The sequence below is a fragment of the Astyanax mexicanus genome, chromosome 22 (genome assembly GCF_023375975.1).
Source record: "Astyanax mexicanus isolate ESR-SI-001 chromosome 22, AstMex3_surface, whole genome shotgun sequence".
Taxonomy (NCBI): Eukaryota; Metazoa; Chordata; class Actinopteri; order Characiformes; family Acestrorhamphidae; genus Astyanax; species Astyanax mexicanus.
The window spans coordinates 11,765,427-11,785,187 of record NC_064429.1 but is presented as its reverse complement, the minus strand read 5'-3'; the positions used below and the strand labels follow the sequence as shown (position 1 = coordinate 11,785,187).

The following is a 19,761-nucleotide window of genomic DNA, read 5'->3' as shown; positions in this document are numbered from 1 at the left end:
CTGATCCCATGCTTTTGCAGCTGTCTGTAATTTTCTATCTAGTGTTTATTTAGGCAGCTTTATCTATAAATATAAAGTAAGCCATCACATCATATTAATATAACATTATTTAATAAAACTCTGTAGCAGTGTTAGTGTTATATATGGAGCAGAAACGCTGTACTGTGCTGTGTTCAGTGTTCAATAAATTATTCTTAAAATTAAATTTTACAGTCATATGAAAAAGTTTTGGCACCCCTACGAAACTTAATCATATTTAGTTGTAAATATTTGGGTGTTTGCAACAGCTATTTCAGTTTGATATATCTAATAACTGATGGACACAGTAATATTTCAGGATTGAAATGAGGTTTATTGTACTAACAGAAAATGTGCAATATACATTAAACCAAAATTTGACCGGTGCAAAAGTATGGGCACCCTTATCATTTTATTGATTTGAATACTCCTAACTACTTTTTACTGACTTACTGAAGCACAAAATTGGTTTGGTAACCTCATTGAGCTTTGAACTTCATAGCCAGGTGTATCCAGTCATGAGAAAATGTATTTAAGGTGGCCAATTGCAAGTTGTTCTCCTATTTGAATCTCCTCTGACGAGTGGCATCATGGGCTCATCAAAACAACTCTCAAATGATCTAAAAACAAAGATTGTTCAACATAGTTGTTCAGGGGAAGGATACAAAAAGTTGTCTCAGAGATTTAACCTGTCAGTTTCCACTGTGAGGAACATAGTAAGGAAATGGAAGACCACAGGGACAGTTCTTGTTAAGTCCAGAAGTGGCAGGCCAAGAAAAATATCAGAAAGGCAGAGAAGAAGAATGGTGAGAACAGTCAAGGACAATCCACAGACCACCTCCAAAGAACTGCAGCATCATCTTGCTGCAGATGGTGTCACTGTGGATCGGTCAACAATACAGCGCACTTTGCACAAGGAGCAGCTGTATATGAGAGTGATGCGAAAGAAGCCATTTCTGCAAGCACGCCACAAACAGAGTCGCCTGAGGTATGCAAAAGCAAATTTGGACAAGCCAGCTTCATTTTGGAAGAAGGTCCTGTGGACTGATGAAACAAAGATTGAGTTGTTAGGTCATAAAAAAGGCGTTATGCATGGCGTCAAAAAAACACAGCATTCCAAGACAAACACTTGCTACCCACTGTAAAATTTGGTGGAGGTTCCATCATGCTTTGGGGCTGTGTGGCCAATGCCGGCACCGGGAATCTTGTTAAAGTTGAGGGTCGCATGGATTCCACTCAGTGTCAGCAGATTCTTAAGAATAATGTTCAAGAATCAGTGATGAAGTTGAAGTTACGCCGGGGACGGATATTTCAGCAAGACAATGATCCAAAACACTGATCCAAATCTACTCAGGCATTCATGCAGAGGAACAATTACAATGTTCTGGAATGGCCATCCCAGTCCCCAGATCTGAATATCATTGAACATCTGTGGGATTATTTAAAGCGGGCTGTTCATGCTCGGCGACCATCAAACTTAACTGAACTGGAATTGTTTTGTAAAGTGGAATGGTCAAAAATACCTTCATCCAGGATCCAGGAACTGATTAAAAGCTACAGGAAGCAACTAGAGGCTGTTATTTTTGCAAAAGGAGGATCTACTACATATTAATGTCACTTTTCTGTTGAGGTGCCCATACATTTGCACCGGTCAAAGTTTGGTTTAATGCATATTGCACATTTTCTGTTAGTACAACAAACCTAATTTCAATCCTGAAATATTACTGTGTCCATCAGTTATTAGATATATCAAACTGAAATGGCTGTTGCAAACACCCAAATATTTACAACTAAAAATGATTAGGTTAAGATTAAGATTAATAGAGGTGCCCAAACTTTTTCATATGACTGTATAATATTTTTTTCTTTAAAAAAAGCAAGACAGATATAGAGTTAGGCTATTTGATTCATATAATAGTGGGAATTAAATACAATGAAAATCATTTTGGTCACTAATATTTACAGTGGGTTGTTGGTGTATTATTTTAATTATTGATCAGAATTAATAAATGGTTGTTTTACACCTGATTGTGCTCTCACTAAAAACGAGCTGAACTAGTTTTCACTGATAGTGGTGAGTTAGATCTGACCCTCAGTGTGATTAGTAGTAGCAGTAAAAGATGATGTAAGATGATTACAGATTGAACTATAGAACTTACCTGATGTAGAACCTTCTCCACCTCCATCACCTGATAAATAATTAAAATTAAATCAGAAGCTGGAACACAGAAGATCTAACCCCACCCATTAACATGACCCCACCCATTAACATAACCCCACCCATTCATATAACCCCACCACTTCACAAAACTGAATGAATAAATCTGATCTAAATCATCTAATCACTGTGATTCTATCAGTGAAGAACTCAGATAAACACTTACTCTCAATCTGAAGAGATCTGTATCATCACAGTCACAGGTGTACAGTCCTCTCTTACTGTAATCAGCTTCACTGATGATCAGAGAGAGATCTCCCTGCAGGTATTGATTATAGATCATCTGATATCCCTCCTTCACTGATCTGCAGGAAGTCTGATCACACTCAGCCAGAATATCAGAGTGTTTATGGAGCACCGTCCAGCTGACCACTCCAGAACATCTCCCAGTACAGGGCAGAACAGCAGCACCATGGAGCTTCCCCTTCACTACAGGAGGACCTGATTCAGATCCTAAAAGAAATTAGGAATAAGAGATAAAAATTGATAAAAATTAAATATGAATATATATTTGGGGTTTTAGTCAGTGATGTATTAGAGCAATTGTTTGGATGTTTCTAGTGAAGCTGCAGATCAGACACGTTTTAATTCTCTCTGTAAAATGAAAATTGATCATCTGATTGAGAAGTATTTTTATAAGATCAACATTCAATCTGGAAAATCTATCTCAAAAGGCAATTAATTAATAAGTTAATTACTAGATAACTATAATCAACCACACACACACACACACACATATATATATATATATATATACTAGAACTATGAAGTAGTGTGATTTTATTTTTGACATGCAGTTTATCACGAAAAAACAAAGGCATCAGCTTTAATTTTTTTTTCACAGTTAGCTTTTTCAGTTTAGACTAAACTGTGAAACACCCGTATGCTAATGAAAATTAAACGAAAGAAAGCCTTTTTAATGAATTAAAATTGTATTTTTGTCACAGATGACCAGTGCTCAAGTTACAATACTATTAATGACTATTTAAGATAAATAGCAATACTAAAAATAACTCCCTTATAAACAAAATACTCAGTTGTATACTCATAGTTGTTTTGGCATTTGCTTTAAACGTAGTACAGACAATAATCTCCCCAAATATGTTTGGTACTCAGACACAGTCTCAATCTTTAAGTCTAGACTAAACTCAGTCTGGATGATGCTGAAGTTTGAGATTGTGAAGTTTGAGATTGTGAAGTTTGAGATTGTGAAGTTTGAGATTGTGAAGTTTGAGATTGTGAAGTTTGAGATTGTGAAGTTTGAGACTGTAAAGTTTGAGATAGTGAAGTTTGAGATTGTGAAGTTTGATATTGTAAAGTTTGAGATAGTGAAGTTTGATATTGTAAAGTTTGAGATAGTGAAGTTTGAGATTGTGAAGTTTGAGATTGTGAAGTTTGATATTGTAAAGTTTGAGATAGTGAAGTTTGATATTGTAAAGTTTGAGATAGTGAAGTTTGAGATTGTGAAGTTTGAGATTGTGAAGTTTGAGATTGTGAAGTTTGAGACTGTGAAGTTTGAGACTGTAAAGTTTGATATTGTGAAGTTTGAGATTGTGAAGTTTGATATTGTAAAGTTTGATATTGTGAAGTTTGAGATTGTGAAGTTTGATATTGTAAAGTTTGAGATTGTGAAGTTTGAGATTGTGAAGTTTGAGACTGTAAAGTTTGAGACTGTAAAGTTTGATATTGTGAAGTTTGAGATTGTGAAGTTTGAGATTGTGAAGTTTGAGACTGTAAAGTTTGAGATTGTAAAGTTTGAGATTGTGAAGTTTGAGACTGTAAAGTTTGAGACTGTAAAGTTTGATATTGTGAAGTTTGAGATTGTGAAGTTTGAGATTGTAAAGTTTGAGATAGTGAAGTTTGAGATAGAAGTTTGAGACTGTGACGTTTGAGATTGTGAAGTTTGAGATAGAAGTTTGAGACTGTAAAGTTTGATATTGTGAAGTTTGAGATTGTGAAGTTTGAGATTTTGAAGTTTGAGATTGTGAAGTTTGAGATAGAAGTTTGAGACTGTGAAGTTTGAGATTGTGAAGTTTGAGATTGTGAAGTTTGAGATTGTGAAGTTTGAGATTGTGAAGTTTGAGATTGTGAAGTTTGAGACTGTGAAGTTTGAGACTGTAAAGTTTGATATTGTGAAGTTTGAGATTGTGAAGTTTGATATTGTAAAGTTTGATATTGTGAAGTTTGAGATTGTGAAGTTTGATATTGTAAAGTTTGAGATTGTGAAGTTTGAGATTGTGAAGTTTGAGACTGTAAAGTTTGAGACTGTAAAGTTTGATATTGTGAAGTTTGAGATTGTGAAGTTTGAGATTGTGAAGTTTGAGACTGTAAAGTTTGAGATTGTAAAGTTTGAGATTGTGAAGTTTGAGACTGTAAAGTTTGAGACTGTAAAGTTTGATATTGTGAAGTTTGAGATTGTGAAGTTTGAGATTGTAAAGTTTGAGATAGTGAAGTTTGAGATAGAAGTTTGAGACTGTGACGTTTGAGATTGTGAAGTTTGAGATAGAAGTTTGAGACTGTAAAGTTTGATATTGTGAAGTTTGAGATTGTGAAGTTTGAGATTTTGAAGTTTGAGATTGTGAAGTTTGAGATAGAAGTTTGAGACTGTGAAGTTTGAGATTGTGAAGTTTGAGATTGTGAAGTTTGAGATTGTGAAGTTTGAGATTGTGAAGTTTGAGATTGTGAAGTTTGAGATAGAAGTTTGAGACTGTGAAGTTTGAGATTGTGAAGTTTGAGATTGTGAAGTTTGAGATTGTGAAGTTTGAGATTGTGAAGTTTGAGATTGTGAAGTTTGAGATAGAAGTTTGAGACTGTGAAGTTTGAGATTGTGAAGTTTGATATTGCGAAGTTTGACAGTAAGAGCAGATGTACAGAGCTTCATCACTGAGCTACAGGACTCCATACCTTCAGGAGGAACAGAGGAGATAGAATTATTACTAATATACAATAATAAAAAAACCTGCAAAAGTCTGATAATCACAGAAACATCTGCTTTTATATAGAGTCCTCCATCATGTTTCACACTAAATACAGAACATTCTACCGCTCACCAATTCACACTGACCACGGCACTACCAGTGCACAAAATATGTGACTGTTGCATATCTCAAAATGTCTGTTTTCTCGCCCCTCTCACATAAGGAAGATTCTTGCCGTCAGCTGAAATTGAAAATCTGATTGGTTGTTTTTCCTGTCCTGAAAAAGATTCAGGGCCTGGTGTTTAAGTTTTATTAACGACCCCCTCACTCCACCTCAATCAACCACAATACCAAATTCTAGAGATCATAAATTATATTTTTCGATGTTAATCAGGGCGTTTCTCACCGCTAAAATGTGCCATCAGTCATTCTGCCTCAGTGTGCCTCATGAAATGCTTTAAAATGTAATAAGTACAAATTATTCTGTACATATTAACCAACACCAGGAACCCTGTAAACACTCAGATCACTTCTAATACAGAACCACAGAACTCAGTAATCTAACTAAACATTTCCCAGTATAAGAGCCACACTGTGTTACTGTAACTCGTACTAACCATTTCAGATCCTGTGTTCATTACAATGATCATGATTTTCTTACAACATAACACTAATTAAGACCTTTTTTTTATTAAACAAGCCAATGACAAAGTTTATAAGCCAATTAAGCAATAGCTCAGCCCCGCCCACTGCACTGGAAAACAACAGCACTTACAGACAAAGAGGCAAAAAATAAAAAAGCTAATTTTCACTAATTATATATAATTTAGAACACTTTTTATGTTTATTTAAGCGTTTAGGAATGGTTTGTGAACAAAAAGGTCAATATCAAATCTAAAATAAAATTGCTAAGCACAGGCTTCCAATCCAATAAACATTAAAAAATAGTTACTTATTTTAATTAATTGGATTTAAAGTTTTTGTTTAAAAATTGCATTAGAATACTAGAGTCTTTCTTTTTGTGCATTACAGACAGAAAATAGCATTAATTTTGTTTCATCACTGGAGATAATTCAGGCCTTAAAGGGCCAACATTAATAAAAGTTACTAAAGCTTAAGGGTTAACTCAAACTGTGATCAAATGTGATCAAACGTGACTTCTTAAAAATCCAGCGTTAGAGTGGGTGGAGATAAATCCAATAAAGCCTCCTTTCATCTGAAGAAAACAAAAGAACTTTCTCCTCGTGTTTCACTTTCTCAAATCTAAAACTAAACACACACATTACTAGAATTTATAATAATAAAATATATCATAATATAATAATAATAATAATAATAATAATAATAATAATTTTAATAAATTCAGCCATCCAGTACTCACAGTAACAGGACTCTTTCAGAACTTTTCCTAAATCTGAGATCAGCCCAAAAAATCCAGGCAGAACTACAATATCTGATATATGAGAATCAGAACAGTTCTTACCGCTGATGGATCAGCAGAATAAAACAGTCTGTAGAGAAACAGCACAGTGTAAACCGGACCTGGAGCTCCTGCTGATGATCCGCACTGCAGAACTTATAGTCCAGGAGGAGGATCCAGCTCTGGATCTGCTCCAACCCCTCCTTCTCCTCCACATCTGTTTCTACTGGACTGAAGAAAAGTTTCATTTTACTGATAAATAGCTCTAATTCTTTTCTCTCTCTCTCTCTCTTTTTCTTGATTTCCAGAAAGAAATCCTTTCTCACAAGAATCCTTTTGACTTTTTAGTCATTGCACAGACAGGCTAATTTATTTAATTTATCTCCAGAAGTTTGTCATGTATGCATCTATCCTGTTACAGCTATTTTTATTATTACAGTTTTTATTACTATTATTATTTATTTAGATTTTTTTTATGAAAGTATCGTTAGATGGAAACATGAACCTAGGAGTCTATACTGTAAAAAAAGTAGATTCACTCTCTGAGCTCTATTTAGTGCTGTAAATGAGCAGTGAGCTTGTTAATAAAGAGCTTCTGAAAGTGATCATGCAGTTTATGACTGTATTTACTTGTTGACTACCTTAATGTATATTGAAAGAAATATACAGTCATTGTGTGTACAGTCACAAATCGCTGGAGAATAAATACAATAGAATAAGATTTTTTCACAAAGAAAGAAACTAGAATTCACTATTCGTCTGTAAATTAATTGAATATTTAAAATTACTTTCATTTACTTCAAAAGACATTTTCAAATGCTGTACGTTGCTTGAATAATTCTATCAAGAAACAGAATCATACCGTTATTTAAATGATGTCAACCTTAAGATAACAGACTTGTAATGTAATTTACAATACTTTGAGTGTAAAATTACAGAGAACAGATACAAGAAAATGCTGTAATTACTAATTACACACAGTAATATTCTGTAATTTTATGGTAACTGTTTGGCAACTTTTGCTGCCAGACATTCTACCGTTTTTTTAAGATTTTTTTAGTTTGCCCTCCACCACACCCCCTTTATTCTTATCCGTTTTGTACTGAGGAGCCGATCTGGTGATGACAGCGGTTACATATCATCCAGCGCTTTAACTCAAACACCTCCTAAACAGCCCTCTACACTATAATCTACAGTACTGTACAAGAATCAAACTGTCAAAATGTACACGGACCGTACTGAGTACTGTACTCACTGCGCTGCGGGGCTCCACTTCCCCTGGAGAAACCTTTCATCCCGCATTGTCACTCCCCGATCTGTACCCCCTGCCCGATTTGTGCCGCGCATGCGCACGCATGCGCACTGCAAACTGAGCGAGATGAGCAGGGGCACAGATCGGGTAGGTAATGCCAAGGTGTACTTCCGCCCACACTGTCGCAAACAGCTCGTACACTGTGGTGTCAAAATTAAGGATTTTAAGTTTTACAGAGCTGTGCAGAGTACATTTTCGTTAAATTCAGCATTCACGCCATCCTCCAACGAAGGAATGGGCAAGGAAAGTGTGTGTGTGTGTGTGTGTGCGTGTGTGTGTGTGTGTGTGTGTGTGCGTGTGCGTGTGTGTGTGTTGAGAGAGATATGGGTTCGCTCTCATGCTTTTTCTGAGAGTAAAATAAACTGATATTTTGATGAATGTGTTGTACCTGTTATTTATAATAATTTGCTGTGTATTTTAAGAATAAAAAGAATTTTTAAATGTGAAGTAATTTACAGACTTGGTATATATAACAAAAAATAAATAAAAACACCGCAGGCTCACACATTTTAACAGATTATTTTCGATTTTTAATTATTTTAAACACCTATCTGTCTATCTAGAATTCAGAAAACGGAAGTTAAGCTTGATCAGCGATCTCACAGCGCCGACAACTGTTGACAGCCGTGGCTGCCCGATCTGCGCCCCCTGCTCAGTGTGCAGTGCGCATGCGTGCGCATGCGCGGCACAAATCGGGCAGGGGGTACAGATCGGGGAGTGACACGCATATCGCGCGTGCTGTCGGCCTGTTTTTAAGCAATCTTCTTCTTCTTCTTCTTCTTTCAGGTTTATGGCGGATGGCAGACCAACTGAAGGTGCATTACCGCCTCCTACTGAGCAGGAGTGTGAAGTGTGATTTCGGGAAGTGACATGGCTAATAATAAACAAAATGTAGGAAATTCATAACTAAGTAGTAAGTACCTAAAAATAAAAGAAAGTAAACGAGAGAGAAAAAAAAACTAAATGAAGTGAAATATACCAATAGCTTTCAAATATTGAAAAACCAGTTTGTGAACCGAACCCATCCCTGCCCCATAAGAAAGCAATCCTGTCAAAGAAAATTCTTTGTGACCCTTGTCTTTAAGAGAAGATAACAAAATTTTCCTTTGTACAGCATATTTATTGCAACAAAAAAGAACATGGTCCACGGTTTCCCTCTGCAGACAGTGACGACAAAGCCCTGTGGAGTGTTTCTGAATTATTAGCAAAGAGGCATTCAGCATACTGTGACCTACTCAGAGCCTTGTTAGTACAATTTCCTGCCTCCGACAGTGTACCCTCCACTCCCACCCAAACCAACTCTCGGTTGTATTGCAAACAAATGCCTCCACTTCGGTTCATGTTCCCAGTTAGTCTGCCATAAAGTTCTAACATGTTGCTTTACAACAACTCTTGCCTCAGCTTTGCTAAGAGGGATATCGAGGTCACATCTATTTTTCTTCAGGCAGTGTTTAGCAGCTTTGTCAGCAGTCTCATTACCGTCCACCCCTACATGTGCTGGAACCCATAAAAACTGAACCAAAATAGTCTGCATGTGTAAACGAAATAATGCCTGAGATATTTCTAAAATTAGGTCTTGTCTACATTTAGATTTGCCAGACTGGATGCTTTGTAACGCAGACAAAGAATCTGAACAAATCACCATCCTCATTGGGCAAACATCCTCAGCCCACTGCAATGCTCAAAGAATGGTGACAAGCTTGGAGGAAAATACAGATAAGTTATCAGACAGTCACCTACTAATAACCACATGAAATTCTGGTACAAAGACAATGCAAGTCTTCTAAAATGCAAAGGCATTTCTCCTGTTTCAACCTGTAGAGAAGCCACTGGGGAGGATCTAACTGCATCACAACACAATCTCAGTGCTTGTGCTTGAATTACATCAAGTAATTTTAGGTTTGACTCAGCAGCTGATCTATAGGCCATGCAGTCATAGTCAAAAAAACGATCTAATTAGAGCATCATAAATGCACAGGAGAGAGGAACGGTCACTTCCCGCCAAGCATTTAAGGACATTTAATCCTTTTTTACATTTGTCTATGATCTTCATAATGTGATGCTTCCAGGTCAATTTCGAGACCATCCACAGACCAAGAAACTTGACTACCTTCACCTGTTCAAGAGTCTGACCATACAATTTAAGCCCAAGTTCATTTGTTTTTGACCTCTTAGAAAAATAGATGGCCTGGGATTTTTTAGCCACAGATAACTTAAATCCACATTAATTTGCCCAGTGTTCAACCCCAACAATTGCCTGCTGCATCTTTCCCCAGAAAAGATGTCATTGATCATAATGTTTAATAAAAGAGGGCTAAAGACACTGCCTTGCGGAGTCCCATTCAACAGAATACACTTTAGAACAAGAAGTACCCACCCTGACCTGTATGGACCTATTCATTAAAAAATCCATTACCCAGTTGTACATCCTCCCTCCGATTCCGAGCACAGACAGCTTAATTAGCAGACCTTCTTGCCACAGCATATCATAAGCCTTTCAATATCAAAAAATACAGCAACGACCACTTCTTTATGAAGCTGTGCCCTCCTGATATCTGCTTCTAAACCTAGGATTGAGTCCATCGTCATTCTGTCCCTACGAAAACCACTCTGATAAGGAGAAAAGCTATTCTGACGCTCGAGAAATAGGACAACCTTTCTGTTATCATGCGTTCCATAAGCTTACTTAAATGTGAAGTTAAAGAAATATGCCTATAACCAGCTGTATCAGACACGTCCTTTCCTGGCTTTCCTACTGGTACCACTATGGCCAGTTTCCAAGCTGACGGAAGCTGCCCTGCCGTCCAAAGTTCATTATAAAAGTCCAAAATTATACTAAGAGATTTGTCTGTGAGATGTTTAAACATATCATAACAGATATTATCTTTACCAGGGGATGTTCCACCAGATCTCGCTATGGCTTGTTTGAGTTCTAGTAAAGTAAGATCACTATCTAAAACTATGGTGGCCGAGAAAGCCCAGCGCAGTGCAAATTGAAAAGCGCTGCAAAAGCACAAAACACATCCATCAAAATTACAACACAGGCGCAGCAAATAGAAAAACGCGCTGCAAAAGGAAAAACGCGCTGCAAATAGAAAAACGCGCTGCAAATAGAACCACAACACAACAGAAGTGAGTCACAACACAACGGAATTTTCCCGGGGGACCTTAAAAGATGCTGTACCAGCTGTATACAAAGGACAATAAGTGGCAAACAAGCTTCTGAAAAGTAAGTTATGTTTATTACCTGTGATTACCACTGTTGTGTGCATATTATTAAAAGTTCTGCTTCACAAAACGCCTTGTTTGCCACTTATTGTCCTTTCTACACATAGTGAAGTCCGAGACGTTACTGAAGACGCAGCTTAGCTGGTACAGTATCTTTTAAGGTCCCCCGGGAAACTTCCGTTGTGTTGTGACTCACTTCCGTTGTGTTGTGGTTCTATTTGCAGCGCGTTTTTCTAGTTGCAGCGCGTTTTTCTATTTGCTGCGCCTGTGTTGTAATTTTGATGGATGTGTTTTGTGCTTTTGCAGCGCTTTTCAATTTGCACTGCGTTGGGCTTTCTCGGCCACCGTATAAAACACTATCAAACACCAACTTCTTATTACAATGTATCTTGTAGGAGGCGGGGCTTAAACAAATATGACATTACTGCAGAGACCGCGCACTTACCATCTACCTGTATATCACAGCAGTACCGCCAGGGGGAGCCCGCGAGCGACACCAATTAAAAATATATACCTTTACTTTCAGAAAGAATCATAATATATTTTACTAAACAATCTAAAAACTGACCTGTATTTTCACACTTTTCTACAGTAAACAGGGTTTAGGTAGCAAAAATGCTACACAAATATACAGTCTTTACAGTCTATTCTTAATAATAAACCATTTTAAATAATAATAATTAAGATCTGGTAATAACTGCTGCTGCTGCTCTAGTAGCTCTGCTGTGTGACCATGTCTAAATTATCCATGTGTAGTACAGTCAGTTTACCATCACCATCCCTGTGTGCAATATTACCACACTTATTTACTATTTACATACCTGTCAAGTCTCCCGTTTTGGCCGGGAAACTACCGTATTTTACTCCTCTTTCCCGCCGTCCTCCCGTATTAGTATTTTCCCGTAAATTTCCCGTATTATCCTAAAATTTAAAAAAACTTTATTATTGAGGTGACAGGGCACTGATGATCTGTGTCTCTTAACCAATCGTGATACCGGTTCAAGGAGAAAGTCCCGCCTTTCAGGAGAAACAGCCAATCAGCTTGCTGGTTTTGCGGAGCGCAAATGAGAGTCAGTGTGGGGAAGACGCCCCGCCCCCCCCCCCCCCCCCCCCGCTGTGAGTTCAGGCAGCTAGTCGGAGCAGCTGATGTTAAAACATATATGGATATACGGAGATTTTTCTAAAAGAAAGGTAACGGTAGGCTAATCATAGAAACTGTGATGAGATTTTTCTGATAGCTGCTTAAAAATACTCGTCTCCGAATAAAAACACACAGATTAAACCTTTTAAAAATGTTAAAATTTACAGCTTGTGAAATGGGGAGAGGACCGAAATTAACTGAACTGATCAGGGGTGGAGTGATCAAAAGAAAGAAGTATTAATTAAAAAGTATTAATTGTGTAGACCCCATTAGAACCAACAGTCATTTTGCAGAATTTGTGCACCCTTTGTTCAATTTTAAATCCACTAAATAAATAAAAAATATATCATATAAAAGAGTGCATTTATGCCAAAAAAGACAAATCTTAACTTTTTTATATCTAGAAAAGGGTTTTTAATTTGGCTGTATTAAAAGAATGACATATGTAGGAATGTCCACAGCATTTCAGTGTCAACAAAGGTAGGCAGATTCTGATAATCTAATTGTAGTCTGTAAATGGTTCACATGTGGTTATCTTAGATTTCTTGTAAACGTGTCTTAAAATGTAAGGGATACTGAACCTTCGTTGGGCTGGTGGGACGGCTTTAAGCGGACGTAGGAAAATATCCCTTATTGTTAAATCTAAAACTTGACAGGTATGTATTTATTTACTATGGGCTATGGGCTACTATGGGCTACTATGTACAATATCACTGATCATCTGATCACACATACTGGAGAACAATGCAAAATATATATTTTTATAAACGTATTATTACTTTATTATTCCATTATGTTCATTTATGCATTTTTGTATTTTTTTCATCTTGTAAAAAAACTACGCCCTTTATTTTCTTTTTTTTTTATTTACAAAATACAATTAAATAAACCCCAAACAGTCAAAAAAATAAACTGATAGCCATTATACTGACCTCATACTGTTATAGATTTCCATTTTATTTAAAATTGGCGACATTTATACACATAATAATGATATGCATCATATCACTAGATTCTCGTCAAAACACAGCCCTATCAGCCAGCTCAGCCAATCAGATTAATCAGTTTATAATGCATTAAAATAAAGACAGACAGACCTCCATTTTACGAATTTAAATCAATTAATCAAGCTTTATTTTCATTCAGGATTACATTGAGCTGCAGCAGAGCATTTACAGTATAAAAGGGATTGAAAACATTTAATAAGAAATTAGAAATAATAAGGAACTAGAAGAAAAGAAATAGAAATTTGAAACCAACATTTATGTAGATTAATATATATATATAAAGAAAATGTAAAGAAAATTCTTTAAAATAAAAACGTAAAAATTGACACATAAACAGTAAAGAATTTATAAAATGTGATCGAAGAAAAAGATAATAATAGTGATAGGAAACCACTGTTTGAACAGCGTCCTGGTATTATGATGATTCCTGGGTGATGTGATGATTAGTGTGAAGTATAAACAGGTGTGAACAGGTGTGAACAGGTGTGAACGGGATACAGTGCATCTGGAGAAGCATCGCAACCCCGTCACTCAAACCACACCCTCACATTCAAAGCGAATTATCACATTTATATTATTATTACTGTAGAGTAAACCATACGTCCCACATAAACCGCATCTCTTATATGTAATAACCATCCACCGTGCGGAGGGGTTAGCTAAGCTACAATAACAAGCTAATGGATAAAGGTGATAGTTGTGGATGCTGCACAAAACAAACTAATGGCTCAATAGTTGATTAGAGCTAAAAACTCCGCCCACAGAACACTGGAAGACCTATAGGCTGGGTTCACACAGCAAATTGGCCAAAATCTGATTTTCTGACCAAATAAGTGTTCACACTTAGTGTTCACTAAACACTGAGCGGAACAACACGAGCCGTCTGATAGTATTGGAACAGAGACATCAGTCCTAATATTTCAGAGCTCAGATCTCACTGTTCCACTATTCCGCCACTGAACCGATCGGATTTGGTCAGCTTTTACCTGCTGTGTAAACATTTATAACCAATTTTCATCAGATCACCCAGGATGCATCTTAATACCAGGTGTGAACAGCACTGAAATAAGTGGTTTGATCATAATTGTGTTTTTTACAATTCCAGAGTAGAGAATTTAAAACAAAAACAAAGCAATAAAAAACTTTCATACAGTACAAATATAATATTCTGAATAATATGCACAATGTGATACTCATACACACGTTGACTGACCGGCACTCAGCTAAACATTCCGCCAGAATCAGATCAATTTAAGGATCAAGATCACAGATAAATTTTTAATCCTTTTGAAGCAGCATTATGTAGCATTTTAGCTTTTGGAATCATGTTGATGCTCCACATGCTGTAAAAGGGAAAATCAGCAGCTCTATCTGCAGTGTTGGGAAGTAACGGATTACATGTAACGGCGTTACGTAATCAGATTACAAATTATGAGTAACTGTAATCCATTACAGTTACTGCTTCAGTAAGTGGTAATCAGATTACAGTTACTCTGCTAAAATTAAAGGATTACATTGCGGTACTTTCCTATTTTTGCTCTTCCAACACTGACAAAGCGCAAATAACATTTTGGTGTGAAATCGCTCTGATATGAAAGGGAACTGTCTGCCCCTCCTCCCGTCTCGCTGCACACACACACACAGGGAGGAGGGACAGACAGCGGCTCCGCACACACAACGAGACGAAATTAACTGACATTTTGGTCAACGAATAAAAACGAGACGAAAATGTTTGGCAGGGACGAAATCCAATCAGAACTGATTTAGTTCTGTGAAAGGTAGGGACCAGTTAGGAAGAGATCCAATCACTGCTATTTTAGCGAAGGTGGATCAGTACCCGCCTCTCCTGCAGTAGCGCCGCGCGCTCAGTTACAAACCCGGGAATTAACCTGTCGATACGGAGCTCGACTGGAAGTTAACTCGACAGTGTTCAGCAGGGAGAGAGACAGAGAGAGACATAGAGAGAGAGAGAGGGGAGAGAGAGAGAGATAGAGAGGGGAGAGAGAGAGAGGGGAGAGGGAGAGAGAGAGACAGAGAGAGAGAGGCGATATATTTCTCTTTTGACGTCGCGAAAAACAAGATAACGTGTAAACCGCGTGGAGCGACTCAATCTCCGGTAAAAACACCACTAATCTTTCAGCTTCTGCAGAGCAGAGTCACACAGATCTCCATGCAGAGATCCGCGTTTTAATACTGATGTTATTTCATGAACTGATGTGTTTAACTCGGCAGTGCACTAAAACACAGAACTGATACAGAACTCACTCATTAAGATCAGATCATCTGTTTAGTCTCACACTGGGAAAGATATAGCTAGTGTTAAAGCAGCAGCAGGTCAGAAAGGAACTCAATAATATAACGAAAATAAAACAATAAAATAAGTGAATCTATGAACCCAAAAGTCTGTGTAAAGTTCCTTACAGCACTTTCTCATAAGTTTCTCACTTTAACTCATGAAGTCTCTCAGTACATCCTGAGAGCATCTCTACAGGACAGTGTGTGTGTGAAGGTGTGTTTTTGATCTCATTTATAGACTGTAGCTCCAGTAGGTGTGCTGGGTTAGTGCTGGAGATAAAACTAGATCATTTAAAAGCTGTTTTTGCATCTACAGCTCTGTTCAAACTATAATTTAACTATTCAGATGTTTTATGACCTGATTTCTAGAGCAAAACTTTAAATGTAAAATATATATAGTCACACACCTATAATAATAATAATATACATTAAATCATATATAAATATATTTCACATTCAAACATTAACAATATTACTCAAGTGGTTATTAAACGTTTCATTTCGTATAAGTGTATAGTTAATAATTCAAGGGAACTGATGAAAAAGCATTTACATTTACACCCTTTACATTTTAGTCGACTAAATTTACTGTAATTTTAGTAGACTATATTCTTATGACATTAAGTTGACTAAAACTAAGTCGACTAAATTACTGAATTGTGACTAAAACTAAATGCTATTTTCGTCACAAAACTATGACTAAGACTAAATCAAAATTTGTTGTCAAAATTAACACTGGTGGCAAACCTGCAAGTAGATAGCTTACAGTTGTTGCATTGTTTGGTTTTAAATTGTTTTATTATCAATTTATAGAAGTGTTTCATAAAATTGTTTGATGAAATGGTTTCATAAGTATTTTTATAGAGTGATTGAAAAGGCTTTTTTATTTGTTTATCTATTTGTTAACGACAATATTGTAAGTAATCCAAAGTAATCAGATTACGTTACTCACTTGAAGTAATGTAACTGATTACGTTACAAATTACATTTTGAGTGAGGTAATCAGTAATCTGTAAGGGATTACATTTTAAAAGTAACCTTCCCAACACTGTCTATCTGTGATACTTCATGTTTGGAAAGCTGCTAACTGCACTATATAACTTTGGTAAAGCATTGCAGGCCACTCTCAGAACTGTGTAACACTACATAACCTGAATCAAATCAGAGTAAATACATGTTATATTTCTAATATATATCTACAGCCTCACTTTCAGTGACACGTCTGAATCTCTCAGCTTGTCCAGAAAGGTATGTGCAAAAGTGTGTCCTTAAATAGAGGCTCAAAGCTTGACTTACACTGTAAATCTGACTGTAGGGGAGCCCAGGATTGAGAAATCCCAATTCCTTACATAACGCTGCTTTAAAGACAGAAAAACACAGTACAAATCAAGGTTATAATCGTTTTTAATTTTTCATTATGGTTTGATTTTATTTTCTTTGGACTTTCTCCCCTTCAGTTTAGTTACTTTTAATTAGTTTTAGTGCTGGTTAGTTTTTTAATGCTAAGTTTTAGTTTTTGCATATTTTGAGTTATTTGTGAGGTAAAATGAACTGCCCAGCACTGGATACAGGTCCAACCATTTACCATATTAGTGCAGAACTATCTCTACTCTACCTCACATAAGAAACCAAACACACACAGTGTGTGTGTGTGTGTGTTTGAAAAAGAGAAAGAGAGAGAGTGATATTACTGATGCATTCCTTATACTTAAACATTTATAAAGTCTTTACACCCTTATTTGCTTTTATTGTACATTATCATTAATAATTATAATTGTTAATCCTGTAAATAACTCTAAATAAGTTATTTTGTTGTAACAGTATCTATGTAATCTTTCTTTTATTATTTTTCTGTTTTCTGTTTTATAACGGGGTTATATAACGGGGTTTTATAACGGGGTCTTGCAGTTATTAACTCTCTCACGCTTCTCTAATTTCACTGCATTTTATTGCATCTCATTTTCACTACAGAACATGTTTTTATCTTCCTCACTCATATTCTACTCTCATACTGAATTCTACAGCTTCTCTCAGTTCTTTTCTGTCATTATTACACTGCAGCGTGGTGACTGTAAACATGAAGTGAGGGCAGCTGTTGAGCTGCTTGTGTAGAAGCACAAAATGTTATTTTCTCTTTCAGTTTTCCTTACTTTTGTTTGTTTTTATGTTTTTTGACAATAAACTTGGTACAAAAATACATGTACAGTATGAGTTTATAGGTAATGTAGAATATTTAAAACATTCCCACAACACTCCACACCAGGAGTGGAGAGGGACACAGCCCAGCACCAATAACTAATAATAATAATCACTTAGTGCATAATAATTCACAGAGACATAATTCATATAAAAGCAAATCAGCCTCATGAAACTTCAGTTCCAAACAAGTGCATGAAGCTCATGAACATTTCAAGCTTGTACAGAAAAAATAGACAAAAAAAACAATATACAAAACAATCAGTACACACTTAATTCAGAACATTTTACTCCTTAAAGACCCAGACTCTTGCATGACATTCATTTTTATTTCTCTTTGCTATTTGGGTTAATTGCCACCTAATTAGTGTAAAAACAAAGAATGATCTTTTTACATGATGTAGTTTCTGAGAAAAATGATGTCCACATATGAGGACTTTAGGTTTATATTTCAATAAAACACAATGAAGTCGCAATAAGTAACGATATGCAACATTTTTTTGCCAAACAAAGGAGTGCAAAACAAAAGTAGAAACAACAGTTGGGCCCCTTTGAGCAGTTTAGCTCATTTGAAGAGCTGCTTCAACACGAAGACATAAAGTAAAAAAAAAAAAAAAACATTTACAGTATTTAATGTTCATTTAAAATTTTGAGCAAAATCGAAACTCTAACGTATTAAACTCTTTTGCCACCACTAGGTGACAGTATAACGGCCTCATAAGAGGACACTAGGTCCTTGTAGAGCAAAACTGTGGTCTAGTCTAAGATGGTCTAAATTACAATAAGTGCTCAACGGTTGACTTATTGTGGCTTAAGTTTAAGATGCAGCTGCCAGAGAGTTACCTGAAATATGGGATGTAAACAGTGGTTTTTAATAAACTTCTTGTTCAATTTTAAAGCTCTAAATGTCTGGTTTTAAATATCAGAGCTCTCCGGATTCTATCAGTGAAGTGTGGAGCTACTTTGAGCTGAATAACGGTGTAAAAAGTGATTCATCTGCAGGGTAAAATATGCCCTGTATCACTCATTCTAAAGCCTGTTTGGGTAAAGAGCAGAAAATACTGGATGTCAGAAAACTGCAGGAGAGCGGAGGAGAGAAATACAACAACGCTTGCTGGTCGTGATTTAAGTGGAAAAAGTGAGCGGTGTAGCGGCTCTGCTCTGCTCCAGTGTGCAGCAGTAAAGCGTGGTAGGCTACCCAAACTTTTATCCAGTCTATGGGAAACCAGACAGCTCTGAAAGCTCCGCCCAGAAGACCGTAAATCACCCCAAAGGAGGCAGTACTCTGGGAAACACAGCTTAACGCTGATTGGTGTATGATATTCAGAGGCAGGACTGGCTGAACAGAACAGTCACAGCTAGTTTAACACTGGTTTAATGTGCTGAAATTTTCCCTCCTTTTTGTTTTGTGGTGGGGCGTCGCCCGATCTCCCTAATGAAGAAACCACCACTGGAGACTGTTAACCTGATCACTGAACAGTTCATTCACTGATACAGTCCTGTTTAAAAGGACAGTATAGTTATACACATACACACTTAGTGGTAAAGCAAGAGAGAGAGAGAGAGTAATAGATATATATATATATATATAGAGAGAGAGAGAGAGAGAGAGAGAGAGAGAGAGGGAGGGTGTTTCTAGTGGTTATCAGAGGGCTGATGGTTTCCAGTCTTCAGGACTGTTTTTTTTCCAGTCACTGTTCTGGACTGTGCACTTAACTAACTGGTTTAACAGCACTCTTTCCAGTTCAACCTTGAGCTGCTCAATTTTTATCATCTGCCATACAATCCACACAAATAACACCAAAATCAGAACAGCAGGTATAATCAAAATCCACAACAGATCAGAAGCTCCCCCGCTGCCTGGTGCTGGTAAAAGAAGAGAGAAACAAATATAAACCCATGTTAATCCCCATCACCTCAGTGACCTTATATTTACTCTGTTACAGTGATTTACACTATCCACATATCCGTATACGATTCTCTGATCCCATGCTTTTGCAGCTGTCTG

General features: G+C 36.6%; 1 protein-coding gene across 1 annotated transcript in view; it reads right to left on the bottom strand.

Annotated features, from left to right (window-relative positions):
• Positions 1-19,761, bottom strand: part of LOC125786867 (uncharacterized) — a 34,763-nt gene that overhangs the window by 8,423 nt on the left and 6,579 nt on the right. The window contains exon 5 of the mRNA XM_049470492.1: positions 16,709-19,619. Coding sequence (XP_049326449.1) covers positions 19,399-19,619 — 221 coding nt within the window. The 3' untranslated portion in view covers positions 16,709-19,398. The remainder of the gene's footprint in view (positions 1-16,708; positions 19,620-19,761) is intronic.